We start from the raw sequence: 24,095 nt of genomic DNA on the forward strand, positions 1-24,095 counted from the left end.
CACGCCCCCTTTCCGCCATGACAGTAGACTAGACACAGGATTCAGCTTCAGCTATGGTTCGTACGTGTTGTGTTATCAGTTGCAACGTTTGATCACACGATCGTGAAGGCAAGAAGCTGGATAATGGGCTCTCTTTTCATCGTTTTTCAACCTGGAGGCAACGTGAGGGATCCCATGTATCCGATATTACTAAACAAAGACGTCAGGCTTGCATTGCAGCGGTGAGACGAGCGGATCGAGTTCTGTGCAATCCCCAGCTTTTTGTTGGTTTGGTCTCCGCATCTTCTTTCCGGTGAGTTCTAAATTAATTCATATCACTATTAAAATGCTTTTAGTGTTATTTTCAATGTGCTGAGGTCATAGATAATGAGATAAAACATGCTAATGTGTGATGCTGCAGAACCACGTCATGTCATCATGTCGATTGAGTAGCTTATGATTTAGCATTATTGGCAAACCAGCATATGAAATGGATGTAACAAATCCAGACTGGGCACCAACACTGCTCATGGGCCTCTAAAAACATACTAAATTGCTCTCATTGTACACTAATCCGCACATAACTTCCAGATGAATCACACACCTGTCATGTGCACTAATTTTATCTTACAGGCTTTTATGCAGCTGCAGAGTCTGAAGGTGTGCCCCGTGCAGAAGTAATCGATGAAGATCTGACAGAAGAACAACAACAAAATTACAATGTCATAGCTGTGGACAGCAGTTGTGTTGGACAAGTGGAGGTTGAGGTACCACCTGTAAATGTGGACAGTGGTGATCGGACAGACAGCATCACAGAAGCTAAAGGGCAGACGAAGCATTGTGTGTGCAATGAACAGGGCAGAGCAGAAATAAACACAACACTGCTTGATAAGATTGTTAAGGTTTGCTGTGTTTTGGTGAATATGTGCCCCAGTGTGGTTGTCAAACCAGCGCCAAATGAAACTTGCTCTTGTTGAGCATTCATAAAGCTGTTGTGTTGCATGTGTAGTTCATTGTAAATAATTGTACTTTGTGTGAAGTAGTTTCAATAAAACAGAAAAGAATAGTATACATGTTTTTTTTTTTTATTCTTGATCTTATCACATGTACTTAGCAAGTACATAGAAATGAAATGCAAACTATTTACATGGCAACACACAGCTGGCATCAATCTTGAACCACAAAATGAAACATTACAGGCTATTTAGAGCAGCACGTTGTTTGGAGAAGTATTGCCCAACAAGTTCAGGAAGACACACTTTAAGAAAGAAGTCTTGTGCTTGCTTTAAACGTGGTTCCCAGAAATCCACATCAGGGAAGATGCGTATGACAGAAGGTCTCTCTGTGTCCACACAACGAGGTCACAGTGCAGTTTCATTCAGTCGTTGTGAGTGCAGTACCTGAAACACACAAAAACCACTTTTAATAAAAGGTCTGTAATGAACCAAGGCTAATATAGATGGGTTGGCTGTACGTGCAAATCAAAAACTGTAACAAGGAAGTTGTTTAGAAAGTTATCAAGTTCAAACCGACTCACCTTTGTCTTAACGACAACGTACAGTTGTCGCAGCGTGGAGGCATAAAGATGGACAAATCTTGCACCCAGCCGTTCGTGAATTGGATGTGGGCCTCCAGGGTAGGTCGTCTGGGTTTCCACTCCGCTTCCTTATTTCATACGGGTCCACATTACCGATGCACGCAATTTTTTGAAAGTACCGTCTCTTGGCGTCTGGGCGCAATCGGTCGCGATACAGCCCTTTGTCTGTGGAGTCAGCGCATACACAGCAAACCAGTTTAAGAATTATGCTTATTATTATTAATAAGAACCTTCAGACTCTGCAGCTGCATAATAAAAGCCTGTAAGATAAAATTAGTGCACATGACAGGTGTGTGATTCATCTGGAAGTTATGTGCGGATTAGTGTACAATGAGAGCAATTTAGTATGTTTTTAGAGGCCCATGAGCAGTGTTGGTGCCCAGTCTGGATTTGTTACATCCATTTCATATGCTGGTTTGCCTGCAATAATGCTAAATCATAAGCTACTCAATCGACATGATGACATGACGTGGTTCAATCTGCAGCATCACACATTAGGATGTTTTATCTCATTATCTATGACCTCAGCACATTGAAAATAACACTAAAAGCATTTTAATAGTGATATGAATTAATTTAGAACTCACCGGAAAGAAGATGCGGAGACCAAACCAACAAAAAGCTGGGGATTGCACAGAACTCGATCCGCTCGTCTCACCGCTGCAATGCAAGCCTGACGTCTTTGTTTAGTAATATCGGATACATGGGATCCCTCACGTTGCCTCCAGGTTGAAAAACGATGAAAAGAGAGCCCATTATCCCGCTTCTTGCCTTCACGATCGTGTGATCTAACGTTGCAACTGATAACACAACACGTACGAACCATAGCTGAAGCTGTATCCTGTGTCTAGCCTACTGTCATGGCGGAAGGGGGCGTGGCCCACCTCCAGTGACATCACGCTCCAAAGCCCTATACTGGACTGTATGTAGCGGAGATGACAATAAAGTTTACTGTGACTTCAGCAGCGAGCAGGCGCACCGAGGGCTCTTGCGCTCACTTTTCGCGTATAGAATTTCGAAAAAACATCGGTGCAAATTATAAGTCTGTATCATAATGTCTGGTGTTTTCGTGTTTGTTGGTTTGTTTTTATTTTGTTTTATTTTGCGAGTTGGCTATTAGATGCTGCTCCAGCCAGCCAGAGAATCCCCCGCCGCCCCGCTCTCTCCTGCCTGTGCCGCAAGCAGCAGGCGCACCCTGCAAACGGAGGGCGCCCTTACTCCCAGCAAATGGGCGATAGAAAACCGATCGGTGCCTATGCCATTCCCAATATGCGCTGGCTGCCGTCGGGGCAGCATGAGTACGAGCATTATTTTTTTTTTTTGCCGATGCTCGTGATGCCGCCCCCCATCACGATGCCTATCTAAAACCGCTACTGCACCCTGGCCCCTCTCGCTCTCTGTCGCTGGTTGGGTGTTCAGCCATTTTCAGCCCGCCTCCTTCTTTCTTTCTTTGCTAGACTCACAAGAGAATCATCGGTCCTGTTTTATTCTAACAATTTTGGGCTGTGGACTTCTTTCTCCCGGAAGTTGGAATGTGTAAATATTATGATTAGTGGACAGCAATGATTAGCGGATGGATGGAGCTGCTTCCTTTTGTGGCAGTTTCTGCCACAATATACCGTCCATATGTGACTCTGCGCTACTACGTGTCCTTCTCGTGACGTTGTCTCTTCTATGTGCTGATGTAGAAGGTATTTTGTAGTGCCTAGTCTACGATGAACTGAATTTAAATGTTGTATTTGTCCACTGCAGCTTCTTAATTTAACATTCAAGCTTCAGAGATTTGGCTTACAAGACATATGGCGTCAATGTGCGCTGCAGGGTCTTAATATTATTGTTTTTTTAAACGAGCTTTGTGGTTCATCAAACTGAATGGTTGTGTATTATCACTTATTAACTATTTGTTACATATACATATTTAACTTGAAATTGATGGTTTCTGCTTGTAATTTCAGTTTGTGGTGATACATCATCCATAAAGTTCCAGACTGTAGTTCTTTGTTCATGAACGTGCTGTATAATTAGTAACAGCCCTCTCTTCCCCATATGCCCTCAGAAATGTTGCTTATTGTTCATTGTTCATATAATGTTATTTATAAGTGAATGGATAACAGATGAATCCAAGCAATGACCTAACAGGATGGTCACATGTTACTGAACTTCTGTACAATACAGAGTTTTTATGTAGCTAACTGTAACTATGTAACTATATAAGGGCATCGTGAGGACGCTGGAGAATATTGTTTTCATTCCTCTGTTAAGGAGAGTGGAGGTGGGTGTTTTTAGGGCCATTTTCCTATGCTTTGGAGCATGACTACTCACATAACCTTGACTGGCTCACATGGAGTTAAGAAAATAAGCTGTGTTGCCTTACCTACCAAACATCTGTGTATTTTCTTATTTTGATCATTTGATGAACGAAATAAATTTCAAGCTTGAGTAGATTAAACCCCCAAGTAACTAGTTAAAAATATTTATCATATTTATTTTTCAATGTCTACCCAGCGTAATTTGAAAATTTGAAAGATGAAGCAGCACGGTGGCACGGTGGTTAGCACTGTTGCCGCACAGCAAGAAGGTCCTGAGTTCAGTTCCACCATCAGGCCGGGGTCTTTCTGTGTGGAGTTTGCATGTCTCCCCGTATTTGTGTGGGTCCCCTCTGGGTACTCCGGCTTCTTCCCACCGTCCAAAGACATGCAGTTTGAGGGGATAGGTTAAATGGATAATCCAAATTGTCACTAGGAGTGAATGTGAGCGTGAATGGTTGTCTGTCCCTGTGTGTTGGCCCTGCGACAGACTGGCGACCTGTCCAGGGTGTACCCCGCCTCTTGCCCTATGACAGCTGGGATAGGCTCCAGCGACCCTGGAAAGGATAAGCGGAAGCGAATGGATGGATGGATGAAAGATGAAGCATACACAAACACAAAAGAGTTCATCACACTTTGATATGAATGTCCTTAGATGCTCTTTTGTTTCTATTTTCAGCTCTGCCTTAATCGGATTTTCTGTACTTTACAGCTCTTCAGGTGATTGGTGGAAGTGTGACAGTGGAACAAGGAAGTACCGCTATCTTATCATGCCATGTCATTGATACAAATGATGACCTGACACAGATTACCTGGCAGAGGAAGACGAGAGAAAAACCTCACAATGACAATTTCCTCACTATCTTACCCAGAGAGGGAGCGCAGTTTGTCAATGGAGGTGATGATCGATTTAAATATATCGGGAATTTTAACAACAAAAATGGAACTCTCCAGTTTTCCAGTGTTGCCCTGAAGGATGAAGGCAGCTACACATGCATCTTCACCTTGTTTCCCAGTGGAAATCAGAAGACTGAGATACCTCTAAACTTGCTTGGTATAAAGAAAACATTTTATTTAAAATATTCTGGGTGTTTGCGTGTGAGACAGAGTTACTTTCACCATGTTGCTTGCATGTTGACTGATTGTGTGCTGTAACTCTCCTAGTGCCTCCTTTCACAAGCGTCAAGGACAACCTTCCCACTTTGGGCACAGAAGAGGTTTTATTTGCTACCTGCACGGCTGCTGGCTCGAAGCCTCCTGCTGAGGTGAGGTGGCTCACTGGTGCTTTGGGAGACAACATGAGATCGACAACAAACTCCACCCAGTATGACAACGGCACAACTACCACAGTCAGCTCATTGTTTGGTGTACCTACGAGAGAAATTAACGGTCACCAGGTCCGGTGTGTCATCAGCGGTGACTCCCTGTCTACAGAAAGAAGTCTGCCCTTCACTATACAGATCTACTGTGAGTGTCAACTGCTCATGTAGTTTATTATTTGTCTTCTTTTGTGTTGCTGTTGACTTAAGAATGTTAATTATTTAATCAAATATTAAAAGTACAGAAGCACACCCAGGATTAACTGATTAAACTGGATCTGCAGCTGCAAAGCAATACTATAGAACTTAATTACTCGTTACCAGTTGATCTATATTATCTCATGCAACAGAAATAGTTTCAGAAATTATGGATAAAATAAAAGTAATAGCTTCACTTTTTTAAACTATACCCTGCATCTTTGTTTTGAACAAAAGCAGACATAAACCCTCAAAACTTCATACTTTTAGGTAACCTTAAGTGTTAAGAGTTGACATGGTTTTGCTTTTTTTTCTTTGTTCATGAGTTGATTTTTTGTTTTTCCCAGTATGGGATACCAGCTTTATTCTTGTTCTCATGCTACTGTCACTCACTCATGTTGTCACAATAGCTGGATAAAGATTTTGCGAAAGATGAGACGAGTAATGGAACCTGATCTGTGTCCTGAGACAGAACCATCCAGTTCAGCTGAAATGCAGCAAACTCAATAAAGTTGTGCATCAGTGCGTGTAACAGCAAGGCTTTGGTATGGGAAAGTAGAACTAAAACTATGTCTCTTTAATCAAAGTCCAACTGTGTGTTTTTTACTTACTGGCAGTTGTATATTCCACATCTACATTGCTCGTGTGAAATAATGTGCATCCCTTTTTAATGACACCAGTTAGATAATTAGAATCTTGAGAGCAGCACAAAATTAATCATGTCTACCCAGAATTTGGATATTTCAGCTGCCTTGAATGAGTTTTGTTCTCGGTAAGAGTGCAGATGTTCAGGTTAAAAATTAACTGTCACCAGCTAAAGCCAAGTGACATGCACCATACAGTACAGACTAGCTTAAACCTGTTTGTACAGCTTAACAATGACTTTATATGTTTGAGATCCATTCAGTACACATTGGAAATGGCAGAAGGTGAAGCAAAAACAGTAGAGGCTGTTTTCAAAGTTAAAGCATGCTCTTCCAGTATTGTGGGTTCTTTTTTTAAATGACACGGTTCATCTGTGGTGCTCCATTTCTGATTGACACGGTTCATCTGTGGTGTTCTATTTCTGGTTGAAATCCCCATAAAGGACATGCTTTTAAACAGGCCACCTTGAAACTAAGTGTAAAGTACCCAAAATGCATTTCTTTGTTTTGATTCAAATATATATGAAAAGTTGTGTGATATTATTAAGATTTCCTCAGTTAAGAATTAACACAGGTCTCTCATTCTTTCTTTCTTTTTTTTTGCAGTTTCTCCCACAGAAGTGAACATTAGGGTGATTTCAGAGGACTCGTTCGAGTGTGTGACAGAAGCCAAACCAAATGCAAACTTTACCTGGAGCAGGTAAAGTAGTTTGAATATTGGTTTCAGTTGAAATATTCATTTCATTTCACGGGAGTGGTAATAATAAAGGAACCGAGTCTTATATAGCACTTTTCTTATCTCCTGGAGCACTCAAAGCGATTTATACACACCCATTCACATAAGCACTTTCTCCTATGCTTTTTAAGTGCTCACTAGTTAACATTTACACACCAATGGATGCAGCTTGTTAGTATCTGGCCAGTATCTTGCCCAAGGATATTTGGCACTCAGACTGGGGGAGTCAGGGATCAAACCGCCAACCTTCCATTCAGTAGATGACCTCCTGAGCTACAGCCACTCCCCCAGGAAATAGTGTTATCACCAAGCACATGTCATGTGCTTGGTGATAACAAGCACATGAAAGTTCAGTGCACGAGCACATGAAAGTTCAGTGTGAACATTTTAGGCACATAGCTGCAATCTGGTTAAAATGTTTGTCTTGGATTGCAGAGGCAAGCAGGAGACCCATTATTTCAAGTCCTGTGCACAAGTCTATCAGTGTGTTCACCAAACACTAAGAAAATTGACTGTGAGCATTCCATATCCTCATATTTCCACTGGTTTTGCTATTTTCAAGCAGGCCTGTTCTTTAAAACTAGCTGCAAAAGCTGAAATGACCTCATTTTACTTTCAAAGAGACATGAAGGTTACTTCCAAGTCTCACCCGCATCCATCCACTCAATGTCCTCCTCAACCATAATTTACAAAACTGCCACCGTCTACAAAGATGTTTAGCTCTTAGCACAACTCACATTTTTCTGCCCTAACTGTACATTTCGCGTTGTCTCGTTCTTGTTTTTCCAGATCTGGCCAGTCTTTGCTGGAGTCTTCTGTCAAAGTAGACGGTGCAAAGCTACAACTGCTGAGCCTGACCTCTGATCTAAATGGCCTCTATCAGTGTGAAGCATCTAACACATATGGAAGTAAGCGCGATCAGCTCTATGTGCATGTGGCATCAGGTGAGGTCAGCTTGGATTTAGCTGTGCAGTTTGTCCAAATCTTTTTGAACTGGTTTCTGATTTTAGCTTTTGAGGATGTTGCATCATTCTGATGTTGTTCTGTTTCATGTTCTGTGGACTTCTTTCAAAAGAAATAAATACAAACTTGAACATCTACTATGAGAGTAAAATGATGGACTCTAGGCACTCCACCCACATCCAAATTAGAGGTTAGGAATCGTTTGTAAGCAAATAGCTTAAGGAAATAATTGCCTTACTTTAGAGCCAGCATAAAACAGACAAGTTAATGGATGACTAATGCTCCACTCAGTGCAGTACATATTACTCAAGTCAGTTCTACAATTTAAAACTTAAAGCATGCCTTAACTTATGATATATTCTGTTCATGGTCTTATGCCTTAGACTGTGTTAGTCTGAGAGATTCTGATTGTGCCGTGGGGGCATGTAGTCTTCTTTCAGGCTGCTCTTCTTAGAGAAGCTATGAAAAAATACTTTAAAGAAAGAAAGAAAGAAATAAAGTCTGTCTTCTTAAAACTAAACTATGAAGAAATGAGGGTTGGCTCAAGAATTTTGCTTCTTTTTTTTCAGACCATTTAGGGATAAAAACAGTGTCCCTCTCATGCTCTAGCACTCTCCTCTTTCATGCCAACCTCCATGTTGTCAGTGTTTCTCTTTTTCTTCTGCCTGGGAGCTAAATACTAAATACTCAACATCTAAAATATGCACTCTCCCTCCTCTGCACAAGCCCAAACCATCTCAGTCTCTCTAATTTTGTCTTCAACCTTAGCTTTCCCTCTGATTTACTCATTTCTAATCCTGTCTATCCTGTTCATATCCTTCATTCTTGTGTCCCTGCAGGAGCGTGCTCTGCTGCATGGGCCTTACTTGGTGTTTTGATTTTCCTGAACATCGTTGGGGCTGCAGTATGGTACTTTTATACACATGAAGATCAAAGGTACTTCATACATTAACTTGCATGTATCCAAAATGTAGAATAATATTTAGTAGACCTGACTTTAAAGCATGTGGACCTACTGTCCAAACTGAAGTATAGACTCTTTAATTCAAAATTGTCTTTATTTTTACTTTTATTTATATATATATATATATATATACAGTCTCTATTTTGAGGTGTTCGAATTTCATTGGACAATTTATTTCAAAGCCGTGTTGAATGCTTCTTCATTTTTTCTTAAATTAAAGAGGAAAAAGTATGGAAATGTGGACTCTTAATGCTAGTTAGTCAGGCTGTACATATGCTGCAAAATAAAAAAAACTCATCAGAGACAGAATGCAAACGTTAGGGGTGGCCTAGTTGTCAATTTTGATACTTTCTGTGGGGAAAAAAAGTGCACTAGTTAGCGTATTACAATAGACATTTTAGGCTAGATTTCATCCAGAGAGGGGGAAAAGGAAGAGTAGCTTGTGAACAGTGTTTTTTCCACAGATGAAACTAAGTTCAACCGGTACCCAAATAGTAGAAAGGAAAAGGATGGAAACATAAAAAAAAATCGGATAATCTGAGAAGTACATATCCTCTTTAAAACACAGTGAATTTAGTCTCGTAGCATGTTGATCTCAATGATTTTAATCAATATTTGATTATTTGATGAGTATTTATTAAAAAAATGTTGTATTGTACTGTCTCAGGTGATGCACCTAAGTTAGTGCATCACTCTAAAATCAAAAGTGTTCTTCCCTCCCCATCCTCAGCTGCCTCCCTCTTCCCGCTCTACCACACCCACCCACACACACAGGGCTTGGGGTGCAGATGTGTCACCAGGGTGCAGGGGAGGCACTCCCCCCCCTCTGTCCCCTTCTGGCCACCTGTGCCTCAATTTTATTCTGCAACCTAGACATCCACATTACTCACACTCTCACATAACACATACATATAGGGCCTTGGGGGTGGGCACGTTTTACAGCATCCAGAGGATGGTCGGTGTATTCCAACCCACCTCTGGCGCTGGTGCCCTACCCTCAATTTTAATGCATATAGACACTGAGGGTTTTCGGGAGGAGCCGTGCTGCTCTCTGGCAGGAAACACCATGCCCTCCTGTGTTTTAAATGCACTTTAGAACAGCATACAGCAACACTACATATGAGCGGGCGGAGGGAGGTTTGGGGTCTTCACTCACCCCGGTTCTGTTAGCCGTCAGGGCTGGGGGGCTGGGAGGAGGTGCTAGCCGTCAGATTGGGGTCTGGGATGCGGGGCCTCCCTGCTACTGCAGATGGGGGGGCGGTCCGCTTGCCTCCACCCCAGAGAGAAGGGTTACACCTCCTGGGTCTAGGTGCGGCTTGCCCCTCTGGGGGCGGGGTACCTGGACCTGGGATACAGAGTATGTTTGGGGAGTGTGATTGTCTGTGCAGTGTCTATTTGTGTCTGTCTACATGTTGGGTAAGTGCCGAGTATTTGGTTGTGTATATGGGGGTGGGAATGCACGTTTGAGTCTGTGTGCGTCTGTTTGTCTGTGTCTATATGTCAGGTTGGGCCTTAGACTCTACCTCTCTGGGAACATCTCAGGCCCTCCAAAGTACGGAGGCCTATCTCCCCTCACCACACTCCCTGCCGGTGGCTGATGCCCTCAGACGTTGGTGTGCTGGTGGTTCTTGTCAACTGGGGCTGGGCACTCATGTATGTACCGGCTCACTCCTGGTGGCCGATTGGCGGGGCCTGGCACCTGTGGCCCGGCTGGGCCCCTTCCGGGGGTGGGTGCCCTCAGGCCTCTGGCCTCTGGGCCTGAAGCTCGGTCCTCTCTGGCGCAGCCGGCTGCCGGCAGAGCCCGCGGGCACGCCACTGCAACCCCCTCCGGCCTCTGCTCTGTGGCTGCTGGGTGACATCTCGTTTGGGGGTCTACTCAGCTCTTCCCAGGAGGGTGGCACGGTTCCCCCCCTTTGGTGGTCCTCCTTGGGTCCTCATACTCTGGGGCCTCTGGATGTCTGGGGCCTGGATCTCCTCCATAGCTGCTTCATGCCCTGGGGGACGGGGCTATGGCTCCCCACACTCCCTAGCAGATCGTTACATGGAGAAACCTTTGGAATACAAGCATGCTTATCCACACAGGTGTATACACGGGTGTTCACAGACACAAACTACACCTTTCTTGGCTGCTACCTCAAAGCACATTGTGCGCTATCTATCTTGCGTGCTGCACAACAACATTTAATATTTAGTATCTACTGTTATCTACTGCTAGCTAGTCTATTGTGATGGTGCTGTATTTATTATGTAGCTGTTTGTTTGTTTGTTTGTTTGTTGTCTCTTCTGTTTTTTTCTCTCCATACAGGTGATCCAGGTGTTTTGTTTGTTTTCTTTCTTTCTTCTCCCCTTTCTCGCCATCTCTTCTCCCCTCAATTTTTCTTTCTCTCCCTCTCTTTCTTTCATTCTTTCTCCCTGTCCTATCTCCCAGTCATGTCTGTCCCGACTGTAACAACTGAAAATAAAATAAATACATAATTATAATAAAGGTCAATCAAATGGACCAATATGGCAAGGCCATGATGATCCAGTTGGTAAAGTAAATCCGCTTGGCATCTCTCTTGGCCTTAAGACAACAATTCTGATGGCTAAAGATCCAAACGGGACAGGGGGAGAAAAAAAAAAAAAAAATCAAAAGTGTTTCCAGACAATACATGATCCACTTCTTCGGACAAGCTCCTCGTTTGTCATTGGTCTTTGTTTTGCATATTTGGGTATCTGTCTTTTAACGTCAGGTTACTCATGTACTTGATTTTTTTATTTTAAATCTATTGCGGTGGTGTTGGAGGGGAAACTAAACATTTTGAATTATTGTCCCTAAAATTCCAGGCGTATGTTTAGACTTTTTTGGCAGCGTGTCCCAACAAATGAACCAGCTATTAACAGTGCAGCGCAACAAGAACAACAACAGATGGAGGTCAGTAACAGTTAATTTATTGAAATGTGCCATTGTTGTTTTGTTTTCATTTCTGTTCCACTCAAAGTTAAATTTCTCTCTCCAGATATTTTAACGCTAATGACTTTATTTAATGTAAAACTCTGTTATGCAGTTATGGCAGATATATTTGTAGTTTTAGTTTTGTACAAGTCATTTTATTAAATCTGTCCTTTTTAAAAAGTAAATATTTTTTATTATTAATGTGTGCATTGAATATTGTAGAAGTTTTAATGTTTTTTTAAATATGCAGATACACTGAAAGTCTTTGCATGTTCAGATGAAATTACATACCGTTTTAAACAAATGCTCTGAATTGTTTACTTCAGCAATCTCTGTGACAGCTGTGGAAGCAAAGGATGAGAATCTGGACTGAATGCTTGACCAACATGCCATTCTAGAGTTAGCTGGTAAATGAACAGATGAAGAACAGGTGGAGGTACTTGGTGTCCGTTTATCTCTCTGCCCCCCTTTTGTTTATCATGTCTTAGTTTTTAATGAAGTTTCTTTATTGCTTTCTTGTCACTGCCATGGTATTTAGGTTCTACTTTTACATACCAGCTCTGGCTAATATGAATGGCAGTTTTTCTGTGACCTTTACATCTCCTGATAACAAAAGCCGTTATGCTACTGAGGATATCAACCCACAGGGCTTCTGTTTGAAACAATGTTATCAGTGTTATCAGTACACCACAGAGACTCGCACAGACAGCACAAACAGTCAAGCGAAGCACACCATCTGATTACCTTGTAATCCGAACCAGTAAAATTACCATATAGTACATAATACTTGAAAAATAGAGCCCCACCCTTGTTAGCACATGGCAGATGTTTTACTCGGATAATCTAACATAAAGCAACATACAAGGAAATTTGAAAGAAAAAAAAATCTTTTAAAAAGTCTTAGTGAGGTTTTGTTACTGTGTTGAATTATTTACTTTTTTGTTTGTTTTTTTAATTAATTTGAATAAAATTAAAGATCTTCATCCTGCTGAAATTTTTTCATTTAACTGTAAAAAGCAGTACGTTGTAGCATTTTCCAGGAGAGTATAGTTAGAAAGGTCACGTTTCTTTCATCAATCATTAATCTTAATGGCTGTATTTACTGAGATTACATATTAGCCAATGGTTAATGTAAAACTAGAACAGAACACCAAAGCATACGCACTGAAACGCTGGAAATATTGTGGTGGTACTCAACACACTGCAGTTTAAGTCTGCTTCAGCATCTTGACTAAAAGTATCAGCCAGGAAAGAAAAGTTTGAGAAAATTAAACAAGCTATTTATGATTTTATAGTATTCACACATGTAATTAGTTATTAGTTCAATGTTATCTTCCTATTTTCGTTATCTTCACTCTTTGTCATAAAGTGCAGTGTGAGGAATAATAAAAAACAGTGACTGATAAGCAAAAGTAAACAGTTAAATTCAGGCACAGAGCCAAAGTAAGCATAGGCTAATTGATAGAGAAGTAAAAGCAAAGATCTGTCCAAGTATAGGAAAGAAGTATTCCCTACATCCCCCTTCATGAATCACCACCTTATCACGGTGAAGGGGTTTGCGTGCCCTTCTGATCCCAGGAGCTATGTTGTCGAGGACAGTTTGTCCCTGGTAGGGTCTCCCAAGGCAAATTGGTCATGGGTAAAGGGCCAGACCAAGTGTGATTCAAAAGAGTTCTATGATGAGAAGTTATTTGACAAAATCTTGGTTACCAGGGCCCCTTCATAAGGCCATTATTATTCATGGGTCTTGGCTGACCCCAGTTACTCCACTGAACCCATCACCTGCTGGAGGGGCCATAGTGGTGCAGTGTTATGTGGATCGGGGGCTAAAACTGGTTTGTGATATATGGTGATAATCAAGTGTTTCTTTTTGAGCAGTGTACTTTGTTGGCTATCATACATAATGAGATGGAAAGGTTTTCTAAAATGTCCACTCAGGCAAAACAAGCTTTGTTAACTCCAGCTGCTGTAGGTGGAGAGCAGTGACCAGTGTATAAAGTCACACTTCATACATGGATTTATTAAATTTACTGCTAATTAATAAACATTCATTGTTTTATGGTTTGATTTTTTCCCCACCAGATTTGTCATTGACTGAAATATTATGTGATAGATCAGAAGGTATTTTGTGTGAGGATGTTAGTGTAATGTCAAGTTGAAGGAAAATTTTTTAATCATATTCCATGTTTTCATGTGCTAATTGCTTATTCTAAATTATTAACATTAAATTTTGAGGTTTTGTTTTTTGTTTTTTTTATGTTCTAGTCTTGTTACCTCGCAGTTTCCATTGTCTCAGTGGTCATGATGGTACTTACGTGGATGTCTCAGTATAAAACTTTAAAACTGTAAATATTGAAAGTAAACAGTCAAGCAAACTGCAGCTATTAATAATTGCTACAAAACAATACCTTTTTTTATACTTTTTAGAAAGGTATTCTGGTACTGCCTGAAGTTTTTGTTGTAAGCTGCTTCACTTTTGTAAAAGGTTAATTAGCATATTTAACTGCTGTTTACCAACAAGCTTGAAGGGGGCCACAGCAGCATGTTGTTTTATACTATTTATATTTTAGGATAGAAACTGCTAAATCTGTTTTTACAGTTAGTAATGGATGTAAAGATATTCTTTGCCTTTTTCCTGCATACTGCTGAATATGGTAAATTTAGTTATATAAATTTTAATCCTTGTTAGCATTAGCAACGCTTACATGTGTATTTTAACTCTACACTTTAGATTATTCATCAGATTTTTTTTCTTTTCTTTAAACCAATGAAGACATGACACTTGTGGTTTTTAAACCTTTTGAGAAAGTAAGATCATTAAAAATGTTTTCATTTTTAAAGTATATCCATCCACTGCACATGATAACAGTGGTTCTCAAGCTGTGGAACATGGCCCAGCTGGTGAAGCATCATGGAAAAAAAAGGTTTTGTTTGTTTTTTGTTGTTTTTGTAAAGGCCATTAAAAGAAAACAAGAGCCTGTTGCTTTTAATGCCGACTTTTAACTATAATTCATCTTGTACCTTTTTGATTTGTTAATGAGTAATTAATCACTTAATTAATTACTAACTCCTTGATGTGGACGCTAAAGTTTTTTTTTATTATTTAATTTCCTTTTTCATTTGTACAGTGGGGCATGTCAGAAAAAGTTTGAGAACCACTGTGTTAAAGCATTACACAGGTAGGTTTCAATGCTGTCAGAAAACTATTTATAACCATTAATTATCATTATTATTATTATTATTTAATACCATATAGCCTATACTGGCGTCTCAAATGGCTGGTTAAGTTTTAAATTTATTTCATTTGTGTGATTTTTTGCTTTTTCTGTAGGTTTAGATCTGTTACAGTGTTTAATTTACATTTTTGTTTTTTATTGTATTATTTTGCAAAAAATGTATTTATCAGTAAAGGTTTCTCTTCCTCACTACACACATTTCTACTACTTATACAACACATACAACTCGTCTTGTGTCTTATTTCTTATGATTCATCTTGGTTATGCAATCATGTGGATAGAAATTGGCTATATCTATGTCTTGTGAAGAGGTATTTACTTTTAAGTTTCATGGGCCGAGAAATGTTTTGACTATTTTCATTTCTATTTTGGTTGAGTTGATTAACTAAACTGCTTATTCGGTTCATTGTAGCTTTGGTATAAACATAAGTTTGACCAGAAAAACCATTAAAGTGATACACTGCTTGCTATTTTTTTTTTGTGTGTAGTTAAAATTAAGTTTTTCATAGGAAGACCTTAAACAAAGCTTAAGTATACATGACAGACATCACTTTGAGAGGATTCATTCAATCTGTAGCCTCTGATTCTTCTGAAAATGCCCGATGGACTTTAAATATCAAATTGTTTATGACTGAGATGTTTTGCTGCTTTGTTTTGTATTGATTTTTTTTTAATGGAAATTGAATTGATCATACTTTTGGCCTGAATGTTTTGGATTTGCCTGGTCTGGATGATCTCTCTTCTCCCTGTCTTAATTGAACCCCCCGTGTTTATGACACACTGTGATATAATCAAAGTGTATGTCAGAAGTGTCAGATATTATTTGTGTAACTGCAGCTCTGAATTGCAAGAATGCAATCTATCAGTCAGTGTAGAAATATATGTATGTATGTATGTATATATATATATATGGTAAATGGTAAATGGCCTGTATTTATATAGCGCTTTTCTGGTCCCTAAGGACCCCAAAGCGCTTTACATATCCAGTCATTCACCCATTCACGCACACATTCACACACTGGTGATGGCAAGCTACGTTGTAGCCACAGCCACCCTGGGGCGCACTGACAGAGGCGAGGCTGCCGGACACTGGCGCCACCGGGCCCTCTGGCCACCACCAGTAGGCAACGGGTGAAGTGTCTTGCCCAAGGACACAACGACCGAGACTGTCCAAGCCGGGGCTCGAACCGGTAACCTTCCGATTACAAGATGAACTCCCAACTCTTGGGAGTCGGGAGTTCGAAGACGTAATCGTCTTCATTTTGATGAACAACCAGTGCCTATCAGTAATTTTTTCATAACCGCTTTAACCGCTGGATGTAATTAGGGGTGGGTTTTTATTATCGATTTTCCCATTAAAATCGATTCTAGCTTGAAAAACGCGATATCGATTCATTAAAATCCTGAATCGATTTTTAATTATAAATGTATTTTGCCCAAAACGCCAGAATCTCAGCTTAAACCTCACAAAATTTCAACAACCATCAAACACCTTAAACAGTAAATGAGAGCAGGTACACAGATTCTCCACAAAGACGTAAACACAAAGCGCAGACCCGACACTTTCTCACCCAACAGCACGTATGCAGACACACCGTCGGGGCTGAAAGCCGACAGCTCATTGATTTTGATGCGTTGGCGTGTCCACGCTTTGTGTTTACTTCTTTTTTTGCGTTCGATTCTGAAGCTGCAGGTTTAATCTATCTCCAACCAAAATTGACTGAACCAGCAGCAAAAACAGCATTGTGCACACAGCAACTGGGCCACCGACTGGACCAGTATGCACTGGCTGTGTAGGTATTCTCACTTCAGCCACTGTAAAAGCCTGATGAATGTCATATTTCACTCTTTGGTGTGTCATACCTGACACCTGAAAGGATACAGTGGCTCTCGTCAGCTGTACTATTTCTTGCCAAATTGTCCTAAGAGACAGAATCTCTTCTGTTTCAACAAGGGCCAAGGTGATGGACAGCAGCAGGTAGTATGATGGTTCTTTCAGAGCCATCATCTCGGACAGTATGTGTCCAGTGTTTTCTCCCCATTTTACAGCTCCACCTCTTCGCTACTTGAAGTGCAGAGGGGAATGTGAGATGGTAAAGCAGGATCTGATGCTCATAGTCTTCACTTAAAGTAGGTTGTCCAGACCCTTTTTGAGCATAAGAAAATCACTTTCTCTTCCTGAATTGAACACAGTCAGTGTTCTAGGATAATGCACAGGTGGATATGGTAGTGGAGCAGACTGCCAGTACCTGGAAAGTGCATCATACTGGTGCCCTGGTGGGGCATACTCAGGCTGTAATGGTGTGGTGGGGGGCACTGGCTGAGGCACATGTGGTTCTGGCTGTGATGTAATAGGGGACAGTGGCTGAGGCATCATAAGAGAAACAGGAGGCGGTGAAACGGGCAGTGCAGGCTGCATTGAAGCAGGAGGTACAGGCTGCGTTGGCAACGGAGGCAAGCAGGCTAGAGGGGCTGTGGATGCGGAGGCCGGTATAGGCATGGCTTCTGAAGCAGGTTGCGGGTTTGATGCAGCAGTGTCAACCTGCACTTGAGGAGTGGGGACTTGTGGTGGAGCATGCAGAGCCTGTTGCTGAATGGTAGGTGCATCTCTTGGACTGGGCCAAGTCAGAGCAGAAATTTTGAACAGTCAGACTGTGTTATACCAAAGAACCCCTGGTGGAGATTTACATCACAGAAACAGATGAATATAAATTCATTTACGAGATTTTATTGCAATGTATTTTTATTAAAAGAATGATTTTGGTTAAAACCACTGCTGCCTGTCTGAATTCAGTTTATACTTATGGTTTGTTTAGTATGGTATTTAAATGTTTTACTAAGTTCAGCATGTACAATATGACCATCCTTAAATAAACCAGGGGCAAACATCCTTTTTTTTCTTTTCCATTAGGAATCACAGTCTAATGGTGTTACATTTTAGGCAGCAGAAGTTAGAAGCGCAATATTTTTTTAATGAATCATCAACCTCCATCTATCACCAGCAGACGAGCATCAGATTAGATAGCTTCTCCCCCCTGAAAACTCTTGTTGATGAGTTGGCCTCGTCCCAGTATCATACAGTTAAAAACATGATTGTGGATAACCATGATGAAAAACAGATTCACACACCTGTCCCTGATGTCCTCGCAGATATTTTGAGGACAATAGAGATCAGTGACCTTAATGAGAAAATGTATAATTTTTTTAAAAAAAGTTAATAATATAATATAATATATAACTTAATAATATAAACTATAAACTATATATGTATAGTTTATAGTTTGCATTGTTCGTGGTTGCAGTCTTGTGCCGCTCCCCCCTCCTCCTCCCCCCTAAAAGAAAAAAACGGAAACTCCCTAAGTTTCTCTCCTCGATTAGCACAAACAGCAGGTGGACAACTTTTGAATCTGTAATCGTCTTCATTTTGATGAACAATCGGTGCCTATCAGTAATTTTTTCATACTTTATAAAAACTGCGTTATCTGTTCATTTATGTTTTGTCACGTGAATGCAGCCACACATTAGACCAGCACAGAGCCTATCCAGGGGCGGATCTAGAAGGGTGGCATGGGGTGGCAAGTGCCACCCTAAAATGATCCCTTGCCACCCCAAGTGCCACCCTAGTTTTGCATATGGCAGTGTTGTTTATTAAAATAAGATAGCATTAACAGTTTGAGCGTAGTTACAGTCAACAGTGAATATAAATGCTAAAACTGAATATACTGCATAGTGTTCCCCCCCCTCCACCATTAACAAATGGTTCAGCCCATAGCAGGACCGGCTTTTTTCTTGTTTTCAGTAGCAAGCGATGTTTATGATTGCGCCAGAGCACATTTTGAACAACACCATGGGAATTTCGGATTTTACACAGGTGTTTGGATGTTACACTCTGGAAATTGAAGGAAGGTGAGTGTTATTAACCCTCTGTGGTCCAAATCACATGACTATTTTAAGCTGACATAGCAACAAGCTGCAGCCACTCTGAGTCTCTATTTCAGCCCACATTGAAAGTTCGGACTTCAAAGTTTTTAAATTTTAATTACAGGCCAGTAAATCCAGAGTTATGATAATATATATAAGCCATGCTTTTTACTAAATACTGTCGTCACGTTTTTGTGTGTATTTTAAGCGTTTTCTAAGGACAGCGCGAAAACAGTAAAGAAAGGAAAAGAAGCCACCTCTTTCCTATCGGTGGAAAAATGCACCATGTCAACCAATTTAAAAAAAAGTCAACACGTGGGATTTGGTTGTTTAGGAAGAGGGGAGAGTTTTGGGAGTGACGGTAACGGGAGCGTGAGTGAGAGAGAGGGAGAGAGAGAGTTTTTAGATGTGGGAGATTTGAGACGTTTAGTGTGGAGTGTACAGTTAGTGTGTTGTGTTGTCTCGTGTAGTTGTTCTGTTGTGTAGTCGTTTTGTGTGTCAGTGAGGGCACTAATGAATGTCACTAAGGCACATTTGCAATGTAAACACTGTCACTAAGTAGAAAACCAGCGGAGTGATACACCTCCTGTTGTCAGGCCTGCAGGTTTATCCCTGTGCTGTTCTCCTCTGTCTTTTGGTGGGAAAACTTTTTTTTTTACTAGCATACATCATTTGTGGGGGATCTTATTGCGACACCTGATTGTTCTCTCATTTTAGTTTTAGTAATATTTTTAAATGGTTGTACAAAATGAAAAAAACGGCAGGTGTATTGGCTGCATTTTTAGATAAATAGTTGTATATGTTTACAAAATGTTAATGTTCGTCATTTTTATGCTTGCCATCTCTACATTGTTTAACTGTGGGATGAAAGCAGTTCCACAGTCCCCCCTCCCCAGATTCTTGAGTTTTTGGGTGAGGGGCTGTAGGTTTGATTACAGACACATCCTATCTGGAAGGTCTGTTTGATGTAAGCTTCCTGCCCAGCAGGAGGACACACACACACACACACACACATATATATACATACAGTGCCTCGTCTTTGTAACCAAGGGGGGTTAAGAGGGGAGGTACGTGTTGTAAACTATTGTGTGAACTGTAACAGTTTGTCAATAAATAGCTGCGAGGGAAGCTGCTCTTTGAAGGACTTTGGGCTGGAGACAGGTTAGGAGCGTGAGCTCCAAGAGCTGGTTCTTGACCAAAGGCCTCCCTTGCGCAAGTAATCGATCGAACACTGTTGCCTTGTTTTTCTTTCATGGGAATAAGTCCTGGATACAGCGGGGTCTGAGTTTAGACCCAACATTTATTTGGTCCTCCGAGCCGGATCCTAACACATCGCATTCACCGAGGAGAGGGAGAGGACGCCACCGCAGTCTGCTAGCAGCCATCGTCTGGGACGATTGACGAAAGCCCTGGTACTTTGCTTTGTTCCAGGCCGGACAGTTTGCGCCTGAACTCCCCTCGGGATGGATGGCGATTGACGGGAACCAGAGACTCTTCCCATGAACGGAAACAACACGAACAGTGAGTACAGAAGGCCTTAGAGAGCGGCTACGTGCCCGTGCGTTAAAGCAGGTACGTGAGTGCGCAAGCTGTGCGTGTAGACGCAAGCTGCCTGGTTTCTCCGCCAGTGTTTTTGTTTGTTTTTAATCTTTTTTGATTTATTTAAGGAGGGTTAAGTCGGTTTCTCCACCGAAGGAGGTTTAAAGAGGTTTCTCCACCGAATTGAAGGAGGGTAAGGACGGTTTCTCCACCGAAAGGAGGATAGAGCTCTATAAAGATAAAAAAAGGTTCTCCGCAGTTAAGGGCGTTGAGTGTATGGTTTCTCCACCAATGGTAAGGAGGAAAGAGCTCGCCGCGGTAAGGGGGATTATAGGCCTAAAAAGAGTGTGAATGAGCGTATATGTGTGTGAGTGCCAGTAAAGTGAACGCAGCAGCACAGAAGGAAACCTAAGTGGTGTTAACGGATTTCGGTGACCTGTTATGTACATGTAGCCTGGGTTTTGGTGTAAGTCGCGTTGCCTGCTGCAAACTTAAAAGAAGTCGGCCTTGAAAGAGGATGAAATACACTGCAAAGTTTTTATTGGGCAGCACGTGGTGTGTGGATCGTTGAAGAATGAAGTGAAATTGTGCGCTAAGCAGAAGTGAGTGTGAGCGTGTCTGACGGCACGGTGTGTGTGAAAAGGTATCCAGCTGGGGCAGACGTGATTCTGCAGGTCACCTGCCCAGCGGACAAAGAAATAAAATAGTTGTGTGGTGAATGATAGCACGAAGAGTGTTTGGTGTTTCTCAGCCTGAAACAGCTGTAACGCTACTTTCTGTTTATGAGAGAGAGAGAGAGAGATGTGTGTTGTTTTAAGCAGTGATGAGAATAATGGAAATGTGATGAGAGATGAACACAAAAACATACAGAAAATGCATCAACCATACTAACCCTACATGCATACATAATAAATGATACTCATGAAGACCAGACAGCATCTTAAGCATGAGATTCTGTTTGTCATCTTGTCCAAGTCACTAGTAAGATGAAAGTGATACATAGACTAGTGGACTGAATATTATAGGAGGACAGATGACTGCATCATAGAGGAAAACAGAATGCTGATGAGGGGTTTTAAATGAGTGAGCTGAGTGAGCTGATTGTGAGTTTCTGGTGTGTGAAGAAGTTTTACCATGGCACACATTTGGTTATATGAGAAGAAACTTATTATGTGACGAGACAACAGGGTTATGCTGTATGTTGTGTGTGGCTGATTGGATGAATGTTTGAGATTGATCTAGCTGTTGATTTGTCTTTTGTTACTAAGTTGAGCCTGCCAAATGGGTTGTTACGATTTATCCCCCTGGCATGAAGAACACGTGTCATGACTTAAACAAGGCCTTTCTTTCCTTTGCTTTCCTTTATTTTATTTTATTTCTTTTTATTTTGATACTTTCACAGTGCACTGAAGGTTTCGTTTGATGATCTCTGTTTGAGCAGAGATGCACAATTAGAACAGAAGCGCTATACGACTCGTCGTCGAGAAAACTGTTGCAAAGTGAGTTTCTCCAAAAATTAAAATGGGCTTGGGAGAGAGCCACTTATTTGGGACAATCAGAAAACAAGTCCCTGTCAAAACGGATTCAGCGAGGTAATCCAGTCTAAATTATTTTTCTTTTTTGAATTGACGTCATTGCTGGCAGTAGAAACTTGTTGCGTCACGAGAGCTTCTACTGTCACCAAATAAAAATGGGGAAAAACTGACTGACAAAAGCTGACAAGACTGACTGACTTAACACCATTGTGTGAAGTTAACCCCCACCTGACAAAGGTGTGGATGTATCTCTGTGTGTGTCTCTGTTGCAGGAGCAGAAGGAGATCACAGGAGGAAACTTGGGTCACATGACTATGTGAACTCTGCAGATTTAACCTTTTTAGTTTAAAATTTTCTCTGTCTGTGAATTCACCATAGGTGCGTTATTAACTGCTTTGTGTTGCTCACAGAGATTACTGTGAGAAAGAGTGTATACAAATGCGCAGCGCTAACATTAACATTTCTTTTCACAGCAGATGGTTAATCATGTGATTTGATCATGTGATTTATAGCAGGACACAACTTAATGTGTTTTTCTACCACAGGATTACTGAGATTTTGTGTGAAGAAAACTGTGGTTACAGGCTGTGTGTTGGTGATTAAATTATACCGTGTTGGAGAAAATATGAATGTTACAAGGGAGAAGTGAATACAGTGTGACACTGTGTTTGAAACCAGTGTTACTTCTTTTTACAGCATCTCTGGAATCTGGATGACCGACGCCTGACCACCAGGATGAACGTGTGTTTGGCTAATGTTTGTTTTTCCTTAAGAGTGTTTGTAAAGGATTCAGCACAGACAGACAAGTGACAATTGAACAAATGTGCAGTGGTTACAGAATAGTTGAATATGGGGCTCATTAGCTGGCCACTATTGAGCTCACAGTGATAAAAATGAGTGGTGTGACATTGCTTAAGGAAAGTCACCGATTAAATTGTGGAATAAATTGGGATGATTCATGATTTGGGACAAATTATGATAATAATAGTGATTTAATGACTGGAGAAAACCTGCACATGATATTTGTCTTTTATGCTGAATACCTTATTACTCATATGATCTATAGTCGGTTGAAAATGTGAAGTTTGATGTAACAGATTTGTCTTCCAGGATACAGGCTCTAGGTGGAGCTGAGAGTTAGACAAGCTAAACATTTAATTGCTGACTAATGTTTTACACAGGGTTACAGGTTGGAGTGAAGCTGCTCCAAGGGACAAACCCTGGAGATTGTTTTAGGGAGACTGTGCAACATTCTTGTACATGTCTCATTAGGGAGTTGACACAAGAGAGGAAGCCATGTGGCGAGAGGAGTGTCATTTTAATTTGCAGATGTCGTGAGATGCCATGACGAGAGAAGTGACTGAGAGGATCGTCCACAAGATGGAAGCTGAGGCCTGGAGAGAGTCTTCAGGAGGATCAGAGATCACCTTCAGCACAGAGAGCTGTGCTACTGGGCTTCCAGGAGATCGTCATGAGGAGACTCTGCACAGCAAAATCTTAAATAAGATGAAAGACTTTCGACGTTGACGTTGAGGAAGACAACTAAGGTGTACGACGTGCTCTGCCTTTAAAATCTTCAGCAACGTTGAACCATGAGAACTTGAGGGAGCGTGCCAAGCTCCAAAAGTGACGGCGCAGAGGAGGTCCAGCGATGGACTTGTGGTTCTGTGAACAGCACAAATGCCAGGTGACTGTGAAATAACTAACAGCACTTTTTTTTCCACAAGTGAAGCCAGTAACTTACTATCCTAACAGATTAGCTCTAGTTGCTTGTGCTTTACCTCCATGCGTGAGATCAGTATGTGCAGCAGCTTACGCTGTACAATGTTTCAGGAAATAGTTTATTTCACCTTTTTGACACTGTTAGTTCCACACGAGGTAGATGTCTACTACTGCAGACTAAAATTACATTTCTGTCACGTACAAGACACTTGTCTTTAATGTTACTGTTACTCTCATAACCATACATAACCATAAAGTGATGCACAATTCTGAATCCGTCAAACCTTTTGCCAACGAAAGAAGAGGGCACTTCTCATGAGTGTAGACAGCACGTAGAGAGGAGTGTAAGCCGAGGGATGACTTAATAGATGTGCCACTTGGTGAGGGAAAGGTTTGGTTTGTTGATGGTTGAGTTTTACAACAGTAGAGGGACAGACTAAAACAGGTTTTACTGTAGTAGATAATGGGAAAGTTATCTGTGTAGGACAACTAGCATGTTTC

The 24,095-nt window shown here is 41.2% G+C and overlaps 1 protein-coding gene and 1 long non-coding RNA gene across 7 annotated transcripts; one reads left to right on the forward strand and one right to left on the reverse strand.

Annotated features, from left to right (window-relative positions):
• Positions 1–1,317: 1,317 nt before the first annotated feature.
• On the reverse strand, positions 1,318–2,223 carry LOC109197495 (uncharacterized). Its single transcript, XR_002058550.2, has 3 exons — positions 2,164–2,223; positions 1,517–1,741; positions 1,318–1,379 (listed from the first exon to the last, which is right to left on the reverse strand). It is a non-coding gene; the product is annotated as an uncharacterized LOC109197495 (long non-coding RNA).
• A 658-nt stretch (positions 2,224–2,881) lies between these two features.
• LOC102079924 (nectin-3) lies at positions 2,882–23,510 on the forward strand. 6 transcript variants are annotated; one of them, XM_019352636.2, is made up of 8 exons: positions 2,883–3,267; positions 4,595–4,936; positions 5,047–5,349; positions 6,650–6,743; positions 7,569–7,723; positions 8,582–8,678; positions 11,533–11,620; positions 23,202–23,510. In XM_019352636.2, the coding sequence occupies exons 1-8, from the start codon at positions 3,150–3,152 to the stop codon at positions 23,208–23,210; spliced, it is 1,206 nt and encodes a 401-aa protein (XP_019208181.1). In that variant the 5' UTR covers positions 2,883–3,149; the 3' UTR covers positions 23,211–23,510. The 6 variants fall into 6 exon arrangements, with proteins under 6 accessions (XP_025759595.1, XP_019208181.1, XP_025759594.1 ...); XM_019352635.2 differs by lacking the exon at positions 23,202–23,510 and adding an exon at positions 11,968–14,796 and having other exon boundaries at positions 2,884–3,267; XM_019352637.2 differs by lacking the exon at positions 23,202–23,510 and adding an exon at positions 11,968–14,796 and having other exon boundaries at positions 2,884–3,267; positions 7,569–7,687.
• The last annotated feature ends 585 nt before the right edge of the window (positions 23,511–24,095 follow it).

This window comes from Oreochromis niloticus, linkage group LG16, assembly GCF_001858045.2.
Source record: "Oreochromis niloticus isolate F11D_XX linkage group LG16, O_niloticus_UMD_NMBU, whole genome shotgun sequence".
Classification (NCBI taxonomy): Eukaryota; Metazoa; Chordata; class Actinopteri; order Cichliformes; family Cichlidae; genus Oreochromis; species Oreochromis niloticus.

Bases quoted from the DNA above. Each gene is read 5' to 3' on its own strand.
- LOC102079924 (XM_019352635.2), top strand. From the start codon at position 3,150: ATGGATGGAGCTGCTTCCTTTTGTGGCAGTTTCTGCCACAATATACCG. The intron at 3,268-4,594 runs GTATTTTGTAGT...TGTACTTTACAG, and splicing joins TCTATGTGCTGATGTAGAAG to CTCTTCAGGTGATTGGTGGA. The intron at 5,350-6,649 runs GTGAGTGTCAAC...TTTTTTTTGCAG, and splicing joins CTTCACTATACAGATCTACT to TTTCTCCCACAGAAGTGAAC.